At 47.7% G+C, this 19112-nt stretch overlaps 1 protein-coding gene across 1 annotated transcript in view; it reads left to right on the forward strand.

Annotated features, from left to right (window-relative positions):
• The window catches only part of DNAH6 (dynein axonemal heavy chain 6), a 2460712-nt gene that overhangs the window by 698056 nt on the left and 1743544 nt on the right, over positions 1–19112 (forward strand). The window contains exon 22 of the mRNA XM_086961829.1: positions 6788–6968. Coding sequence (XP_086817955.1) covers positions 6788–6968 — 181 coding nt within the window. The remainder of the gene's footprint in view (positions 1–6787; positions 6969–19112) is intronic.

A 19112-nucleotide genomic window follows, 5' to 3' on the forward strand; every position in this document is an offset into this window, starting at 1 on the left:
TTAACAAGTGCACAACAGTCCCCATTGTTAGTGTAAGCTCTGGCCCCAGACATACCACAGGGGGGGCAAAGCCAGCATTGTGGAATGTAGGCACAGACCTATTCCACATACATTGGCTCGTCTAATCCACAACCTTCCAGCGAGATCAGCCTCTGCCCTCTATTACATGCACATCACTGGTTGCCAGTGCGGGAGCGGATTACCTTCAAGATCTGTTGCCTAGTACACAAAGCACTTAATGGTAAGGGTCCTAGCTACTTGAAGGAAAAACCTGTCCCCTATCGTCCTACATAATCTTTGAGATCTGCCAATAAGCCTCTTCTCATGGTACCACGCATTAAGAAAACACGCTCAGGTGGCCATGCTTTCTCTTTCTTAGCTCCACATCTTTGGAACAAACTTCCCCTACACCTACGAGACATGCAATACACAACAGGCAGGCACAAAGACACATAGCACACAGAAATGCCCACTTCTAAAAGGGGCATTTTTAAAATAGTGATAATAAATCGGCGAACCCCATTACGCAGCATTTATTACTACTATTCCAAACATACCTAACTTGATCACACCACCCCTCTCATATCAGGAATTACCACTGAAACACATATAAGGGAATCCTCAATGCATTCCTATGAGAGGGCAGCCTCACAGTAGAGAAACCATATGGGCTGTTTGTCACTACCAGGACATTCCACACAGTTAAGGCACATGTCCTACCTTTTACCTACAGTGCACCCTGACCATAGAGCTTGCTAGGGCCTACCTTAGTGGTGACTGATATGCAATAAAAGGGGAGTCACAGACATGGCAACTACTTCACATGCCATATCACAGGGGAAATAAACTGTGCGCAAAGGCCCTGCAATGGCAGAGGCCTGAGACAGGTTTGAAAGGCTACTTTGGTGGGTGGCGGAAGCAGCTCAGTAGCATTTAATTTACTCGCCCTGGGTATAAGAGACACCACTTTACAAGGGACTGATAGGTAAATTAAATACACCAAACAGGTGTAGACCAATCTTACTAAGTTTACCATAGAGAGCACATACACTTTAACACTGAACAACAGTGATAAAGTGCCCAGAGGCCTTAAACGACCAACACCAGGTCAGAAAAAATACCAGGAGGAAGGCAAAAAGTTCTGGGATGACCCTGCAAAAAGGGCCAAGTCCAACAAACATACGGAACACAGCAGCCAGACTGTTCCTCAACCGTCCCAAATGAATCAGCATCACCTCCCACCTCATAATTCTCCACATGATCCCTTTCCAGAAAATATGCCATTTCAAGCTGCTGACCCATGCTTACAAAGCCCTCCTACATCAACCACCACCTAACCTTTCACCACCCAGTCATATGTCTCCACCCGCCTCCCTTGCAAACGTACACCGCATCCCCCGTAGCAGAGGTAGTTTCTTTGCTTACCTTGCTGCCAAGGCATGGAACAACCTCCTCACCGCTCCCTCACTCACTGACTTCAGGAAAGGGCTTAGGACATGGGTCTAAGACAAATGGCCCGTTGGGCCCCAGCGCCTGGATTCCCCCAGGGGAGACAAGCTGTGCTTTAACAGCACTGTTTGTTAGATTAATTGGTTGACTGGCATGTCCTTTGTAAAATTCATACAGTCCCCCATAAATGTGTATTTATACTCTCCACTTGTTGTGTAGAGTGTGTTTTGTTTCTATGTGTTTTCAGATTATGGGGCTAATTATGAGTTTGGCGGTCTTCGGCTGGGACCGCCAAGCCCATTGTGAACCCGTCTCCCAGATTATGAGTTTAGGCCAGGGCAGGCGGGCGGGCTGTGTTCTCATGGCGGCAGGTATGTTAGGCTCATAGGAGAGCATAGGAGAGCCTGAACAGCATGCCTCCGCCTTAAGAGAGCCTGCAGCACATTCCTTCATGGTGTGGCATTTACCTTGTAATGCATTCCACACGGTGCTGGAATGAAGGTGCAATTCCAGGGGGGCACAGCATGTGTGTGTCCCCACAAGCACCCCCAAGTCCAGATTCAGATGGGTGCCCTGTTAGGGCCTCCTTACCTGCATGTCCCCGCCATGAAAAGGGCAGTGGCATTGCGGGTCATAATATGCTTGGCTGCGCCAGCATTGGCCCCGCCAGCATATTCAGTCCCTTTTGAGACCGCCGCCACAGCGGATCCTGGATCCCAGCGGAGGCCTTGTAGCGGTCCCACCGCCTCACTCGTAATACGACAGTAGGAACTCCACCACAGGTACAACGGTTCCGGTCCCATGACTACCGTACTTGTAAGAAGCCCCTATGTCAATTACCATTGAACTCTAAATCAGAGTATGTATTGTATACTACTGCCTTTCTGATAAATGAGGATTGCTGGTGCTGCACCATTTGCGCGGGAGTAACGAAATACCACACAACTACACCCTGTTTTTCCTTATACGCTGTACCTGATTCCTCCTGGTGCCAATAGACCTGTCCCATAGTTATGTCGTCTACTGCCTTCTCAAACTTCAGAGTGGTTAAAGGGTTAAATGAGAGCTGCTTCATTACTATCCCAGTCACTGTCCTACATAGAGTTCCTAAGCTGTGCGGGGACGTGGACGCGGCACATTTCAATCCAGGAATGGAGGTTAGAAGTCTTCAGACACCCTGCCCCCGACTGCCGCAGCCTCCTAAAGCACTCCTAATCTGAATCAGCAAGAGCACACTACTCCAGTTGATGGAGAATTTGTCATCATCCCCCCCACTGGAGATCCATAACATCGGACAAGTGGGTCTTGCAGATCATTCTAGCATTTTAGGACCCTAGTGTAATTTTCCCGATTCATGCCCTTATATAGGTATAAATCACCTTGTCCTTATATAGGCATATACATCATAACCATATTTAGACTTAGCCCATGCAGTCCAAATATGGCATGGCTACTTCCACTAGTTCCGAAAATCCACAATGATTTCTTGGAAAAACTCGCCTTCAGCAGTCAGGGACTTCCCCTTGCTTAAATATTGAGTTGTCCAAGAACTCATGGAGTTTTCAAAGAACTGCGAGTCTTTGATGACATTATTATGTCCAACATTACGTCAAACTCGGCACCTTCAAGGTATAAATATGCCGACACTTGCCCTAGCAAACACACGGTGGTTTGGAGCAATTCGACTATCTACCTACCCGACACAGCTCGCCACAGCAAGTGCCGAAGGAAGCCGACCCTCCAGCAGACGCACTGAGAGAGACGCTGTCTTTTCTCTTGCCGAGAAATCCAGCTCCGGTGTTTCCCAGCTCCCCTTGCCGGGGTGTTGGGAAATCGAGTCCTGAGCGAGAGAGATACCAGACCTCCTTCATTCTAAAACCAAGGTTTGGAGCTGATTAGACCCTAAGAGAAATCTTGGATAGATTCTTGGCAAAAAAATACTAAACCTATGCTATACCACACTTACTTCTTCCCTTGTACTAGACCCAGGTTAGGTACATCGGGGTAGGCGTATTTTAGAAGCACCAGTTGAGTACCTTTTTAGTCATTGTTATTTATGTATGTATTTTATGGCTTAGAAATCATACCATGCTTTTACAGTATTATACTTTCAGCCAGTATCACGGTTGTAGCAGTTCATTTCTTCTGCATGAGGAATAAGACTGTTCGATAAATACCTTTTTATTGAAAACGCCTGTCTCTCTATTATTCTGCACCTTTGATGAAACAAAGCATGCACGATTGACTGAGTGGAATACTTATCTATTGTTTCCTGAAGATACCTTTTTATTCTTGGGGAAACAAAGTTGTCATGTTTATGTCAGAAACCAATCCCTTCTTGTTCATTCGAGAAAGTATCTAGTGACCTCTGAGCTAGCTGGCACTCACAATTAAGTCTAATATATTCGATAGAGACCTAGTCGACATAAGTCCTACGTCAATTCTATAGGATATATTATTCCAATGCGCAGAGCCTATTGGGAATATAGGAACTACACTACATCAGGAGGGCTATTTTCTGCCTTCCCTTTCTTTTCCTCCTCCTATTCTGCCAAATCAGAAACAGCTGATGAAAGATCATCTGCAATTGCTCCAGGAGAAAGTTATAGCTCTCTTGGCCAGGGAGCTATAGAAAGGGTCCTGGTTTCAGAAGTAGGCAGTGGTTGTTATTCTCGCTACTTTCTGATACCGAAGAACAAAGGGTTGTGGCCCATTTTAGATCTTCGGAGCGTCAATCTCTTCTTCAAGGAAGAGAAATTCAAGATGCTCACTCTAGCTCAGGTCTTGCCTGCCCTAGACTAGATGGTAGCATTGGACCTGCAGGATGCGTATTTTTACATCCCCTTCCGGCCGGGCCACAGGCGCTACCTGTGGTTCAAGGTGGACCAATAGCACTTTCAGTTTACCATGCTCCCCTTCGGCCTTACCACTGCCCCTCGGGTGTTCACCAAGGTGATGGCGGTGGTCGCAGCTCATCTGAGCAGGTTAGGGTTGTCAGTCTTCCCCTACCTTGACGACTGGCTATTGAAGGCGTCCTCACCCCAGGCTGTTGTCTCCCACCTTCAGACTATGGCGCACTACTGCAATTGCTGTGGTTCTCTATAAATGTGCCGAAGTCACACCTGACTCCTTCTCAGATTCTCCCTTTCATCTGAGCTGGTCTGGACACAGTGCCGTTTCGGGCCTATCTTCCCGAGCAGCGAGTCCAGGATATACAGGTTATGATTCCGATGTTTCAGCCTTTATCCTGGTTTTCAGTGAGACTAACTCTGAAGCTGTTGGGCCTCATGGCCTCCTGCATCCTGATGGTAAAGCATGCCAGGTGGCGTATGCAGGCTCTGGAGTGGGACCAGAAGTTCCAGTGGACGCAACTTCGAGTAAATCCCACCACATGGTCCAGATCGCGGAAGGAACTGCATGAGATCTGCAGTGGTAGTTGACGAATTGCGATTGGGCAAACGGCAGACCCCTCTTATTTCCCCAACCAGCACTCACAGTTGTGACAGATTCGTCACTTCTGGGGTGGGGCGGCCTGATAGGAGAGGTGGAGATCAGGGGACACTGGTCTCCAGCAGAGTAGGGGCTCTTTCATCAGTTGGAAGAACCTTGGTTCGATTTGTTTGCCTCCAAAGAGATCGCCCAGTGTCAGCAATACTGTGTGCTGGAGTTTCCAAGGCGGCTATTACACGGCGACACTTTTCGTTGGACGTGGAGCTCAGGCCTGCTGTATGCCTTTCCCCGTTACCACTCATGCCCAGGGTTCTGAAGAAAATCACTCATCCTTGTGGCTCCGGACTGGGCGAGGAGAATCTGGTATCCAGAGCTTCTGAAAATGAGCAGCAATCCTCCGATCAGTCTGTCTCTTCGGGAGGATCTTCTGTTGTAGCAGCAGCGGAAGGTCCTCCACCAAACCTGTCAACTCTGTGCTTCCATGCGTGGAGATTGAACATCAGCAGTTGATAGCTTTTGACCTTCCTCCCGAAGTTTGAAATATTATTTTGGCAGCCAGGCAGCCCTCCACTAAGACAATACATGGAAGAAAAGAAGGGAATGGCTTTGCAGAAAAGGACCATCTCTTGATGGGTTGTTCTCTGCATTCAGATCTGTTATGCCCTGGCAAAGAAGCAGCCCACTGAGGGATTAAGGGCCCATTTCACCAGGGGAAAGCCTTTGACTACGGCCTTGGCTCAGGTGTCCCAGTCCTGGACATCTGTCAGGCAGCAACATGGGCATCTTTGCACACGATTGCAAAACACAACTGCCTGGACGGTCAGATTCGCACATATGGGCATTTTGCCCTCTCGGTCCTGCAGGACTTTCTAGTTAAGGTGTTGGTCCACAGCCCACCACCGGGATGGTATAGCTTGGGTATCTACTTCAAAGGTAAGGAATCTGCAGCTAGGAGTCTCTATCAAATGAACAAGTTATTTACCTTCGCTAATGCATTATTTGGTAGAGACTGTATCTAGCTGCAGATTCCTTACATCCCCACCCATGCATTCCCACATTGCGTACTAATATTGTAGGGCTAGGGTTACTCCCCCTTTCAGGGCCCTAGTTTTGCACACAACTATGTCAGTTACTTCATGACTGCGCTTTTGGTGTAGAAAAACCAAAAAGTGCTTACGTCCGTGTGCCTTGGTGATGCCTATATAGGTACGGTCACATCATAACCAACTCTCTCGATTACGTTATGCGGAGCCGAATGGAGCCACCCGGCGGCACGCACAAGGGGTACTGTTCAGCAAAAAGTTTCCGGATGCAGCCTGATGCCTGTGAAATTCAAAGGTAAACAATCTGCAATATTGAGTCTCTACCAAATATTGTGTAACCGAAGGTAAGTAACTTGTTCTTTATTTCCTCTTTCCTGTTTAAGAATGCTTTACATTGTATGGGAGTCCTTTATATGAAATTGTGCCATAGATGTTGCCTTGGATTGGGGTGCTGGTCCGCTGTCATTTCAGGTGACATCAGCACCGACACATGACATACCCGATGTGTGAGCTAGAGGAGACTACACCATTCATTTGTTTGCATTCTGCCATCTACACAGATGGTGGGACACCAAGAATGATCAGTAATAACACATTTTTCCAGATTACCGTCCTTAAGCATGATCATAAAGTTAGAAGCTTGTGTAATTCATGTAGGATCTAAAACAAATGAGGAAGCTAGAAGTATACTCAGATCACTGTGAAATGTTTTCCTCAGTTTGCAGTACATTTTTCTTAAATTCTGTTATTAATTGAAAACAAGATCCATGAAAAACTTGCAGCATTGCACTGTCATTTTGCCTGTGCGATTTGTTTTGCTAATGACAAAATGGTTTTGTCCGTAGGAGGAATGGTTGACATGTCAGAGAAACTGGCTTTACTTGGAAAGCATTTTCAGTGCTCCAGATATTCAGAGACAGTTGCCAGCAGAAGCCAAGATGTTCTTGCAGGTCGATAAATCCTGGAAAGAAATTATGAGAAAAGTAAATCGTTTGCCAAATGCACTTCGGGCTGCTACTCAACCTGGTAAGAAGAAACAATGGATTCACTCGTGCATCTTAAACGCCGTGTATTTACAGTGGCAGCTTGCACAAACAAGAAGCAGAAAGGCATGTGGAGTGGGTGCGGGGGAGGGGGTTGAGGGTTAATAATTAAAAAAAAGACTAACCGTAATCTGCCGGCTGCCTCCTGTATCGTGCCTCTGTGTTCTTCTTCTTCCTGGTCCCAGCAGACACTGGGGCAGCATCAAAGACTCCCTGTGCAAACCCCACACTGCTCTCGTGCTATGAGAACAGCATGGGGATTGTCCTGAGCAGGCTGGTTTGACCCTCCACTCAGGCACATGGAGTCTCCTATTTCTCCAAACTGGCTGTGCTGAAGAAACCTAATTGTGCATGTCTGTTTGGACGGTGCAGGAAGGTAAATCCTTCAGCATGGTTACCCTCACTTTGTGCCTGGTGTTGCAATGTTTTATTGACTAGTCTGACTGGTATCCTGCTAATCAGGAGCCCATTTTCTGTGTTTCTTCCCAAAATTGGACATGGTGAGTACTTAGGTACACTTCAGATTTTGTACTGGAGTTCCCTTGTAAATCCCTACTATATGGTACTAAGGTATTCAGGGCATAGCTACCCCAGGGGCCTTCCATGGGCTGAAGCATGTATTATCCCACCCATGAGAGACCACTCAAGTTGTAACTACAGGCCTGCCATTGCAGCCTATGTAAATTGGTGCTAGCACCACTTACGACAGATATAGGTTTCCCTATATCGGAGGTCACTGCACTTAAAAAGCACTATAAGTCACCCCTAAGTCAGGCCTTTCAATCCCGAAGGCAATTTCGCTCCCGGAGCATACAGCAGCGAGCAAGCCTGGGCGTCCATAAGGTGATACCAGGCATGCGTCATGACGTTTAACAAGTCTAAGATGCCCATTCGTCGATCTCTAGGTCGGGCCATCAGCGCCGGTAATGGAGTCGGAGCGGCCACTATTTCTTCAATCCTCAGGTGCGGCGCATCAGCTGGGCCATGCATCCAACCATACGCGTGTGCGCCCTGAGCAGCACGATAGTATAACTCAAGGACCGGAGCATGTAGGCCGCCTTCCTCGTAGGGACGGATGAGGATGTCCCATGCTACCCTGAGCTGTTTACCAGCCCAAACCAGTCGCAGCACTAGAGCGTGAAGTTGTCGAAAGAAAGTGCCCGATAAGACCATAGGGATGTTACTGAAAAGAAATAGAAAGTGGGGGAGGACTATCATTTTCAGCAATGATATGCGGCCCAGTAATGACAGGGGGAGGCCTATCCACTTATTCACATCATCTTCCAGTTTGGAAAACGCTACCCCGTAATTCTCCCGGAGAACCACCTCCGAGTCCGTATGCAGCCGGATACCCAAGTAGCGTACCGAATCAGTAGTCCACTGTATGGGATAATCCGAGTCTACTCTCCTGGTGGCAGGAGTGAGCGGGAACATTATGGGCTTGCTCCAATTCACGTGGAACCCGGAAAGCGAACTGAACAGTACCACCTCTCTCAGCACCCTTGAGAGGTTGTCCTCCGGTTTCCGTACATAGAGCAGAGTGTCGTCTGCATACGTGGATACTATCAAGTTGTACCCGGGGAACCGAATACCACGGTGACTGTGGTATGCGCACAAAGCGCACGCAGAGGCTCTGCAACTAGGGGGTATTGGAGGGGAGAGAGGGGGCAGCCCTGTCTGGTGCCACGGCCAACAGAAAAGGGCTCAGTTGTGAGCAATCCCATGCGGACCCGCGCCGTAGGGGAGGCATAGAGTGTATTCAGCAGCTGGATGAAAAGGTCCCCAACCCTTATGCGATGCAGCACCAAGCGAAGAAAAGGCCACTCGACAGAATCAAAGGCCTTTTCCATATCCAGGAAAACTGCTACTGCAGGCACCTCCTGGCGTGTGTGTTGGAACGCCGCAAACACGGTGCGTAGGTTATAGGTCAGATTACGGTTGGGGACAAAGCCCGCCTGCTCGGGAGCCACGAGTGTAGGAATCAGCGGGCTGAGGCGGTTTGCAATGATCTTTGCAAATATCTTCGCGTCCACATTGAGCAGCGACAGCGGTCGGTAGGAAGCGCAGTCCTCAGGGGGCTTGCCGGGTTTAAGGATAGCTACAATAGTAGCTTCCCGCATCATCGGGGGCATCTCCTCCGCTTCCGCCATCTGCTCGATAAGCGTCAATAATTTGGGTATCAGTAAATCAGAATACGTTTTGTAAAATGAGGCCGGGAAGCCGTCGCTGCCTGGGGCACTGCCTGCCTTCATGGACGACAATGCCCAAACAACCTCTTCTCTCTCAAATGGACGAACAAAGAACTCGCGATGTGTATTGGTTAGCCAGGGTAGCTGGATATGTGTTAAATAATCGAGGATACGTTCCTCCGAGATTGGTCCTCTAGAGGCGTATAGAACGGCATAATAATCTCTAAAGCGGGCCGCTACCTGCGTATCAGACAACTCCTCCCCAGTTTGCGGGGATCTCAGGACAGGCAACGTCAGGCTGTGCCTGCGTTGCATAGCAATTCTCGCCAAAACCGTTCTGGGCGCTCTCCCTCGCCATATGATATGGCAATGGCATATTTCCCCAGGTGTTTTACCTCTGCGTCCGCTTCGTCATGATATTTGAGAATCGTTTGCGCAAGTTCCTGAGTCAACTCCGCACTGGGGTCATGGAGGCGCCGTGCTTCAATATCTTTCAGTATATTTTCCAGGAGGGACAGGCGGCCACGAATGGACTTAAGGACACCCACATGTTTAGAGATAGCAATTCCACGTAGGTAAGCCTTCAAGGCTTCCCAAACAGTCAGGAAAGAGTCTACCGAGCCCTCGTTCCAGTCAAAGAACTCCTCGATGGCATTCGCCAATTCCTCACGAAAGGCGTCGTCCAACAGCACGTATGGAGGTAGACGCCAGGAAAAAGGAGGAGGTCGGCGTGTCGGGGCTCTGAGGGTAACAAGCACAGGGGAATGATCTGAGTAGGTGCGGGGCAACGTCACACACGACTGTACCATAGAGAGGAGGGGTAAGGAGAGTAGCCAATAATCAATACGGGCTGTGAATATAGTGTTGTGTTGAATAGTGTAGATACCCCTTGTATTGGGTATCTAGTTCTCCACGCGTCCTGCAATCCCAGTCGGGTCATTTCAGCCTCAAGAACTCGAGCAGAGGCCGAAGGGCGTCTGTCCGGGCCATCCGACTGATCAAGCGCAGGTTGTCGGATCATATTAAAATCACCGACCCACAAGACATGTCCCCCGCCAAGATCCCTAATCCTATTGGCCAATGTTAAGTAGAAGGAGGGGCAGTCGAAATTAGGACCGTATGAGTTAACCACGTGGTAGGTCATGCCTTTACCGGCACATTTCGTGATAACATACCGCCCATCAGCATCCGTAGCAACTGGGGTTAATGTCAGGGAGGCCTTAGGGTTCACCCAGGTTAGTACTCCCCTGGCGTTAGAGGTGAATCCAGCGTCATGTATGTGGTTATGTAGTTTAGTGTCGGACTGTCCGGTCGTAAATGAGTCTCTTGAAGCAGTGCTATATCAATCTCACGTCTCGAGAGGTACTGAAGCACCCGTCTGACCTTTCTGTGGTCATTTAGACCTCTAACGTTCCATGTCAGAAGTGTAATAGTATCATTGTCCTGCTGGTGTTGTGTCACAGCGGGGGTGAGGTGAGTATATGCAATCAGGTGTAAACGTACGTGCCAGTGACCAATGTGTCCGTCTCTTCGTGCTCTCGCCAATAAAACTCAATTTCGAACATACAACAACAGAACTTTCTCCCTATTCCGTAAACAGCAGCAAAAGAGAAACATGTTATTCTGCCCAAACCCCCACCCACGCCTGTCCATCCCCAACACAGCCGCGTCCCAGCCTCCCTCCCAGCCCAACCCCTGCCAAACCCCCCCAATTAACTCCAAACCCTCCCTTCTTTCCCCCTCCCGTCGTCCTCAATACCAATACCAAATGCAAATAACACATCAAAACAGAGAAGAAATGATACTTCCAATAGGGGGAGCTTGGTGGGGAAAAGTGTTCCACACACAGGGGCGTAGGTAGCATGCACACAGTAAGTCTATAGCAATGTCCTTTCAATAATCCCACCGCACCACCCCGCTCCTCCGCCTCTGAAAAGAAACATCAAACAACAGCAAGTGCCCTCCTAAATATTAAGAATTCTCCTATGGCAATGGAGGACATTAGTACCTGACATCTGATCGTAACATCGCCCTACCGCACCAACTGTCTCAGCCATCAACTATGTCTCATCTAGCACGTTCTATGTAGAAGGCTAACATCATTACGTCCCATCTGATGCAAACGCGTCATCCCATGGTATCTACAGGGCTCCAAATGCCATATGTACAGTACATTAGAAGGTGAAGGTCAAGTAATGTGGTATTGTAAATGTATCCCCAATAGGAAAGCGCTCCCCCCCTCCACACATCATGTCTCATTGCTACCCCATGTCAACACGGCAAACCTAGGTGGGATATGGGCCCAGCAGAGTCTTCAGCCCAACATCGAGTCAGCAATGTCAGGAGCCATATGGAGAGCCTCTCAAATTCACAGTTCTCTAGAGGACAAGTACCTCACCCAGTAGCAGGTCACAGTCTCAGTCCTGATCCTCCATGGATCCTCCTGAGGCCTCGTCTAGTCGTCCGTCGCTCGATGTATGCTGTGTTTCCCTGCGCCAGTCCTTCATGGCTTTCTGCAGTGCTCTCGGGTCCATGAAGATCGTAGACCTCCCCTGTCTGTTGACCCTTAATTTAACAGGATATAGCATTGCATAATCGACTCCGAGATCATGAAGTTGCCGCTTCATCGGGACAAACTGGCGTGGCGCCTCCTGCACTCTGGCCGTAAAATCCGGGAATAAAGATAGCGTGCTGCCCTCGTAGGTTAGCAGTTGTTTCCCTTGAGCAACTTCAGTGCGGTGTCGCGGTCTCTATAATTAAGAAGCTTGGCCACAATAGGGCGTGGAGGGGCCCCGGTTTAGGTCTCGGGCCTAAGGTACGGTACGCTCTTTCGATGACATACATCCGAAAAGGCAGTCTCCCCCAGCAGCCTCCTCAAGAGGGATTCCACGAAAAGTTCCATGTTACCCGTCTGAGTATTTTCCGGCAGGCCCGTAATGCGTATGTAGCATCTGTGTGACCGTGCCTCCAAGTCTTCAGCCTTGTCTTGTTAAAGTTGGATCACCTTGCCAAGTTTTTTATGCTCAGAGTCCAAGGTCGTCTGCGCCTCCTCCACCTCTCCTATTCGTCGCTCCGACCTATCTAGGCGTTGGGCGTGTTTGTCGAGCCGTTCCGCCATCCGGTCCATGCGGTACGTGAGGGCGTCTATTTTGGTCCCTAAGGAAGTGATGCCGCCCTGCAAGTTCTTTTCCATAGCTAGCAATATGCAGTCAATGTCTGATTCAGTCACATCTCCATCTGTCTCTTTCCCCGCTCCGTCGTTCGCCTTACGAGGCGGGGGGTCTGTGGCTTTGGGTTTTTTAATATTATCAAATGTCAATTTAGGCTGCGAGCGATCCAGGCGGCCCATGGCAGCGCAGTTGACTCTCGTCTCTGCCAGGTCTGGTTTACCAGAGCGCCGTGGGGCCCACAAGACCAAAAGCAGAGCAGGCAAAGTATGCGCAGGCAACGCGGTACCTATAGCAGTATGTAAACCGGTGTCCTCTGGAAACCCGTTCTGGGCCCGCAGGGCTGTGACTCCAATCCCAAGGCGGCGCGGCTCGCCCAGTGCGATCCCCCGGCTCACCGCCTCTCGTTGGTCCGGGGCCCCTCAGCACTCTCCGCGGCCTCAGCTCAGGTTCTCCGCTCCAAAGGCGCTCCGGGTCGCCCTTGGCGTTATGGCACCTCCGGGGCAGCAGAGATTCCCGCAGCGGCGCTCTGAAGGCCGCGCAGCCGTCTCTCGCACCACTCGGCCAGGCAGGTCAAAACAGCGCTTCCCCGCTTTCGGACACGGGTGTAGTTCAGCCAGTAGATGCTCCTACCATTCCGTAGCTACAAATCGGCTTTCCGGTGCACGGAGGGCACTGCTATCAGCAGGATAATTAACCGGATCGTATTTAAGGAGGAGCTAATGGCTCAGGCGGCCATCTCTGTTGCAGGCTAGCTCCACCCCCGATCAGTCAAAATTCTTATCCAATCGTGTGTCCCTGCAAATTGAACACAGGAATGGTCAGGTGTGCCAAATGTGTAATTCTATAAGCAATCTCGTCAAGGAGGTACAGAGCAGGGAAAATAAAGAGAAGACGAAAATAAAAGAAAATGCAGTTCTTACAGGCAAGTCAGTGTGCTGCGTGTGTGTGTGTTTATAGTGTGGGCTCCCAAAGGCAAGACCTGTTGGCTATGCCAATGCTTGTTTAAATTCAAGGCAATTCAGGCTATGCAAACAAATATCTTCCTATTTAAAAGTTTGCTTTTTTATTTTTATGATTCTTTTGACTTGTACGTCGTTACCATATTGACTGACAAACATAGTTTGGCCGCTTGTTTGTTTTTGCCTGGATTTCAAGTTAAGTTTACAACAAATCTGTTTTGCACACAGGAAAGCCACTGAGGAGCCAGGTAACCAGTGTCTGAGAAATAGAGGGAGTTCGTAAAGAGCAGAATAAGGAATGCCAAAAGGAGTGGAGTGAGTGAAGGAATGGAAGCAGTAGTAGTAGAAGGAGAGCTCCGAGGTTTTGTTAATTCACACTATTCAATGAACATATTTAGGAACCTATGCATGATCAAACTAGTGTCAAAACTTTTGGTAAAGATAGTCAAAAATAATATGCATGCTAAAGAATGCTACCCAAAAAATATGCTTGATATAGAATGCTACTTTATATTCGTAAACATGAATGCACATGCAATGGTGGTAGTAGCAGGATAGTAAAAAACAGAAGTAAACCAAACAAATCTAATTCAGGGCCTCAGTACGTCACCTGCTACCACCAAACAGGAAGTGGTCAAACTTTTTAGACAGGAAGTGAGCGTCTGCTTACGTTTATGGATGTTGTCAATGTCCTTTTGCACAGTCATGAAGTGTAGGAGGCCATCCATCAGCAGGAGCACCTTGTGGTAGCTCTGGGCAGAGTCCTCTCTGTGGTGGAACATCTCGTCCAGAGCTGCGGATTGTACCTGTTGAGGGCACTGCACATTAACACAGGAAAGACACATTCCCAGCACAGATGATCTAGCTGACACTTTCTTTGTCCACTTTAAAATAAACATGACTTCCCTGGACGCCAGCTTTGACTACTGTGTTCTGTTGAATTATTCAACTGGGAAGGACCTCTGGGACTTTAAAAACTCTTCTCCTTACCGACTACAGACGTTTTTGTAATATACAGTTGTAATAAAACTTGATTTTCTAAAAATATATAGATCATCTACCTGCCTGTTTAGTTCACATCTAAGCTGTGTAATGCCCAAAACTTAACTTGACACATTGACAGATGGCATTCTCTGCAGACAGACAAAAACAGAATGATCTGCACCACAAAATGCTCTCAGTAAGGGGCTTTGTGGGTTCACCTCAACAGGCAGACTCCCTTTAACACTGTGACATCGCTTCCTGGTACAACTTGCTATAGGAACGCTTTGGGTTCAACATGTTTCAACACAGGAGGGAATTTGAGGACTGTCTCAGGTAAACGAGGGATGCCCGTCAGACCGAATCCTGAGAATCGCCCACTCTTCTGCCAAGGCAGATGAAGGGACATTTCTGTACACCTCAATCGGTTAGAAAAACAGAGGCTGCTGGTACTGAAGCTGCACATCACCTGCACCATATTCAATAACATTATCTTTGCATGTATGGCCTGCAGCAGTGTTTAACAAGTGAAAAGCTCAGACCTGGAAGCAGTGTTTGCGAGGACATGGAGTCGGGTGGCCACCCTAATGATAATGCATTCAAGTTCCTCAGCTCCCTGCATGAGTAGCTAGTCCCGTCCAGCTTTCCGCTTTGCATTTTGTGACATGTGGTCCCTTTTTATCCCACAAAACAATAAAACTATGAGTCCCAGAATGCAATGCTCAAACTGCACTGAAGGAACTACTCGCAGCATGGACATAAGAAACTTGGGAGCTCCATGAGGATGTTACGTCTTCAGATGGAATCGTGTGCTCGTCCTAATCTCTGATAGCGCCCCAGGCATTAGATACCGGAATGTTGTTTGAATGGGACGGTCTATTTTCAGAAATGCTTTAAATGGAAAAAAACGAACAAAAAAAATAGTAACTCGCTTCTTGTTATTTTCAAGAATATTGATAACACACAAACACGCGTTGGCCCCAAGCCACAAGGACACATGCCCCAGGCCCCATTTTCTCTGGATAGAGCTATGAGTATGCAGGTGGAGGGGGGCTTGGAGCTCTCATTTCCTCCCCCCACAGGCTGCCAATCGACCCCACAATGCCCGCACATCCAATCTGTGGGAAGGTGGCCGCTGAAATCTGCATTTCTTTTCTCTCACACAGGGTGCAAGGCTGAAATGTGCATTCAGCACAGCGGAGAGTCCCGGGGGAGCAGCTGACCTCTTAACACCAGACAAGTGGCCAATTAGCTTATAAAATGAGGTTCCTCTTTAGTTGTGTAGATCACGGGGAGGGAGCGAGGGCTGTTCCACAGGTGATGTAAGCCAGCAGTGAGGAGGCTGGGCTGAGAGCAAAAGCTGGTAGAGGAGCTCGCCGCGCTCGGAAGTCGAAGAGTTGGTCATATCTGGCCGCGAGACTTGACGAGCTAGCTCTAGCTAAACAAGCATTGGCCGCATGCGCGCCTCGCGCTTAAAGTAAGAAAAACAAGCCCTGGAGTTGTGTGTGCGTGCGCAAGCTAGAAGCAGGGGGGAGGAGAGGGGCCTGCGCGATTTACTTGCCGGAGCGATAATTGCTACCATATGGCGGCGCTCGCTCCCGCAAGTAAATCGCCTCACGTGCTCAGGTTGCCATTGAAGGCAATGGTACATGTGCACGTGTTTGGCTGAAGAGCCATGGCGATGGGAAAAGGTCTTTTTGCCTATGCATCAGCTCAGGTGTGAACCATGGAGCCTAGCCATTTGTCCAATTGGAACTTTGAGGTTTACAGGGGACAAGGGGATGCAGCGAGTTGTTTAGCCAACTGTTTAATTTGCTGTACCGTTCCTTGGAATCCCCCTTCATCATGGGGCAGAATCAGTGAGTATGCTTACTCATTCTCCAACGTTGAGTTTAAACCAGGACCATCTGGGGTAAAGAGGAAGGGGGGCTGCATGACAGTGATTCTGGGAATGTCAATCCCAAAGGGGAAAATACATTGATCAGACCACAGTATTGGAATTGTGTTGTCTGTGTTCATGTTAATGAAGTTGGTAAAGATAGGTCTAGAAGGGTACTCAACTGTGTGTTAGTGTCAACATTTCGGCATGCAAAAGATATGGCATGGATCGAGCTTTTAGAAAATGGCAACATGCTTTCATATCTAAATCATGAGGTATACACGTGTAGAGGCTATTAATATTAAGTGCTATCAGCAACAAGTCTTATTCCCATATTATACCATTAATGAGTCTATTAACATCAAGTGCCATCAGCAACAGGTCTTCTTCCCATATTATACCATTAATGAGTCTTAAGAAGTTGCCTGTATCTCTAACATAGGATGGAGGCTGTTGCTCAAAAGGTCTCGAAATAGATTATTTTTTTAGACCTTTTGTGCAACAGAAAGCATGTTACCATTTTCTGAAATCTCGATCCATGTCATATCTGTTGCATACCGAAATGGTGATAAACATCATGTATACGTGTCTGACAAATAATTTCTTCATTTTCAACCATGTAATTTGCCGACAAAGCCAGGGAACGGCAATGGGAACCTGCTTCGCTCTCTGCTATGAAGGGTTGTACCTGGGCATGGGAGGAGCAGGTGGCCAATAACATCAAGGCCTTTAAGCAACATGTCGTCCTCTCTGTAAGGTATATCGATGATGTATTTTGCATTTGGAGATGAACTAAAACTGAGCCTAGTGTCTTTGTGGAAACTCTCAATAGGAATGAACTTAATTTGAGATTTACTAGGGAAGTACATACAAGTGAGATATCATTTTTGGATGTCAAAGTAAGAGTTATAAACAAAAAACTAGAAAGTATACTATTTTGTAAGAAAACAGAGGGCAATAGCTTATTGCATGCGAATAGTCGTCACCCCAAACATTTTATTAATAACCTACCGTTTGGTGAGCTTCTCAGGGCTTGGAGGAATTGTAGCTCAGATGTAATATTTGATGATGAAATAACTGTGATGAAAGAGAGATTCATGGAAAGAGGTTATTCTAAAAGAACAATAGACCAAGACATGAATAAGGTAAAAACAGTGAAAAGAGATGATATACTGCAGGTAGGGATTAAAGATGAGAAAGGGGACGAACCGATTCAATTTATTACAGGTTTTATTAACCAAGCATGGGAAGTTAAAAGGAGCCGTCAAAAATTCTGGCAGATTCTAAGAACCAATGAAACATTGAGGAATATGTAAGATATAACCCCAAAATCACGTTCAGGAAATGTATTTCACTTAACAATATGTTAAGCTCAAGTACAATACAGACTACTGAAAAACCATATCAAATAAAAGGCATGCAAATTTAGCACCAGCTGTAAACAAGTAGAGTTGACTAAACAGTTAAGACCATGAGTTGTTAATAAACATTTTACTTGCAATTTGGATTTTTGCGTTTACGCGTTGATCTGTCCATGTTCCCTAGTGTACATTGGGAGCACAATCCACAAAGCCAAGAAATTAATGTTGGAGCACATGAGAGCAGTCTCGGTGCCCAGAGCAAAGTCCAGCTAAGTCCAGGGTGCCCAGATGGTCAAAGATGAAGTAGTGTCTGATCTGAATCTTGTCCCATGACGAATTGAGGGACCCACCCACAGGTAAGCCCTTAAGTACATCAAACAAAGAAAGGGTTGGTACGTTTCAGGGGTCCCTCCCAGAGGAGGGACTGGACAGTAGGGAGGATACTCCCATGTCCTTTGTCCAGTTTTGTGTCAGAGCTGAACTGGTTTGAACTGGAGTATACAAGGAGGGCACCAAGTGGGCCCTTCAAGCAGTCTCAGTGGCCTGGCAAGTGCCCCCACCTAGCCCCAATATACTAAACCCGGTTTAGGAGGTGGTCACACCTCCCTGTGACAGGATATCTATTGTTCTGCCTTCTCCTGCTTGAGCCTGGCTCAGCAAGAGGAGGGCAGAAACATGTATCGGGTTGGCAGCAGCCCTAGTTTGCTGTCCAGTTCTCGAACACTGGTACTGGGAGCAGAGGGCCTCCCGGAGAAGCTTTACAGTGAATGGAATCTTAACTCCCATCCTGTTTATGGTGTGGGGGTATTGGCCTGATTCCAACATGTTTGATACAAAACATGACAGAGTTCGTTACAGCCAGTTTAGAGATCATCATCGCATAATGCAGCATGGCCACTCTATTTGTCTTAATGGCTGATGCTCTTACAACCCGGGAAAATGGACTCTGAAGGTTGTAGGGGTGTCCTGCTCATGCAGGGGCACCCTCACACTTAGAACCAAACAACCTGCCTTCAGGATTGAAAGGCCTGCCTTAGGGGTGACTTGTAGGTTTTAAGTGTAGTGACCTCAGATATAGAGAAACCTATATCTGTCATAAGTGGGGCTAGCATCAGCTTAAACAGGCTGCAATGGCAATGGTTTCCCTTGGATTGCATAATACATTCTTCAGCCCATGGGAGATCCCTGGTGTACCTATGCCCTGAGTACCTTGGGACATAGAAGGGTACGCCAGTGGCCAATCTGGGGTATACCTTATTACTCACCATATCCAATTTAGGAGAGAAAGCACAGAGACTGGGGCCCTGATTAACAGGATCCCAGCCAGACTAGTCAGAAACAGCTTAACACCAGGCAAAAAATTGGGGGTAACCATAAAAGCAGATCCTACTTTCCTACAGATCTTAGCAAAAAAAATCTACAGGAAAGCAATGCAAAAATAAAAACGTGCTATAAGACAGGCTATAATCTTATACTTCAGTGCAAAGATAGAAAATGCCTCTAACGTGTCCCAGGAATATTTGAAGCTGGTAAATAGCTTTATGAAATCACCTACAAGCTCCGTATACCTCCCACTATCGGGAGAACG

Source organism: Lissotriton vulgaris, chromosome 3_1, assembly GCF_964263255.1.
Source record: "Lissotriton vulgaris chromosome 3_1, aLisVul1.2, whole genome shotgun sequence".
NCBI classification, from domain to species: Eukaryota; Metazoa; Chordata; class Amphibia; order Caudata; family Salamandridae; genus Lissotriton; species Lissotriton vulgaris.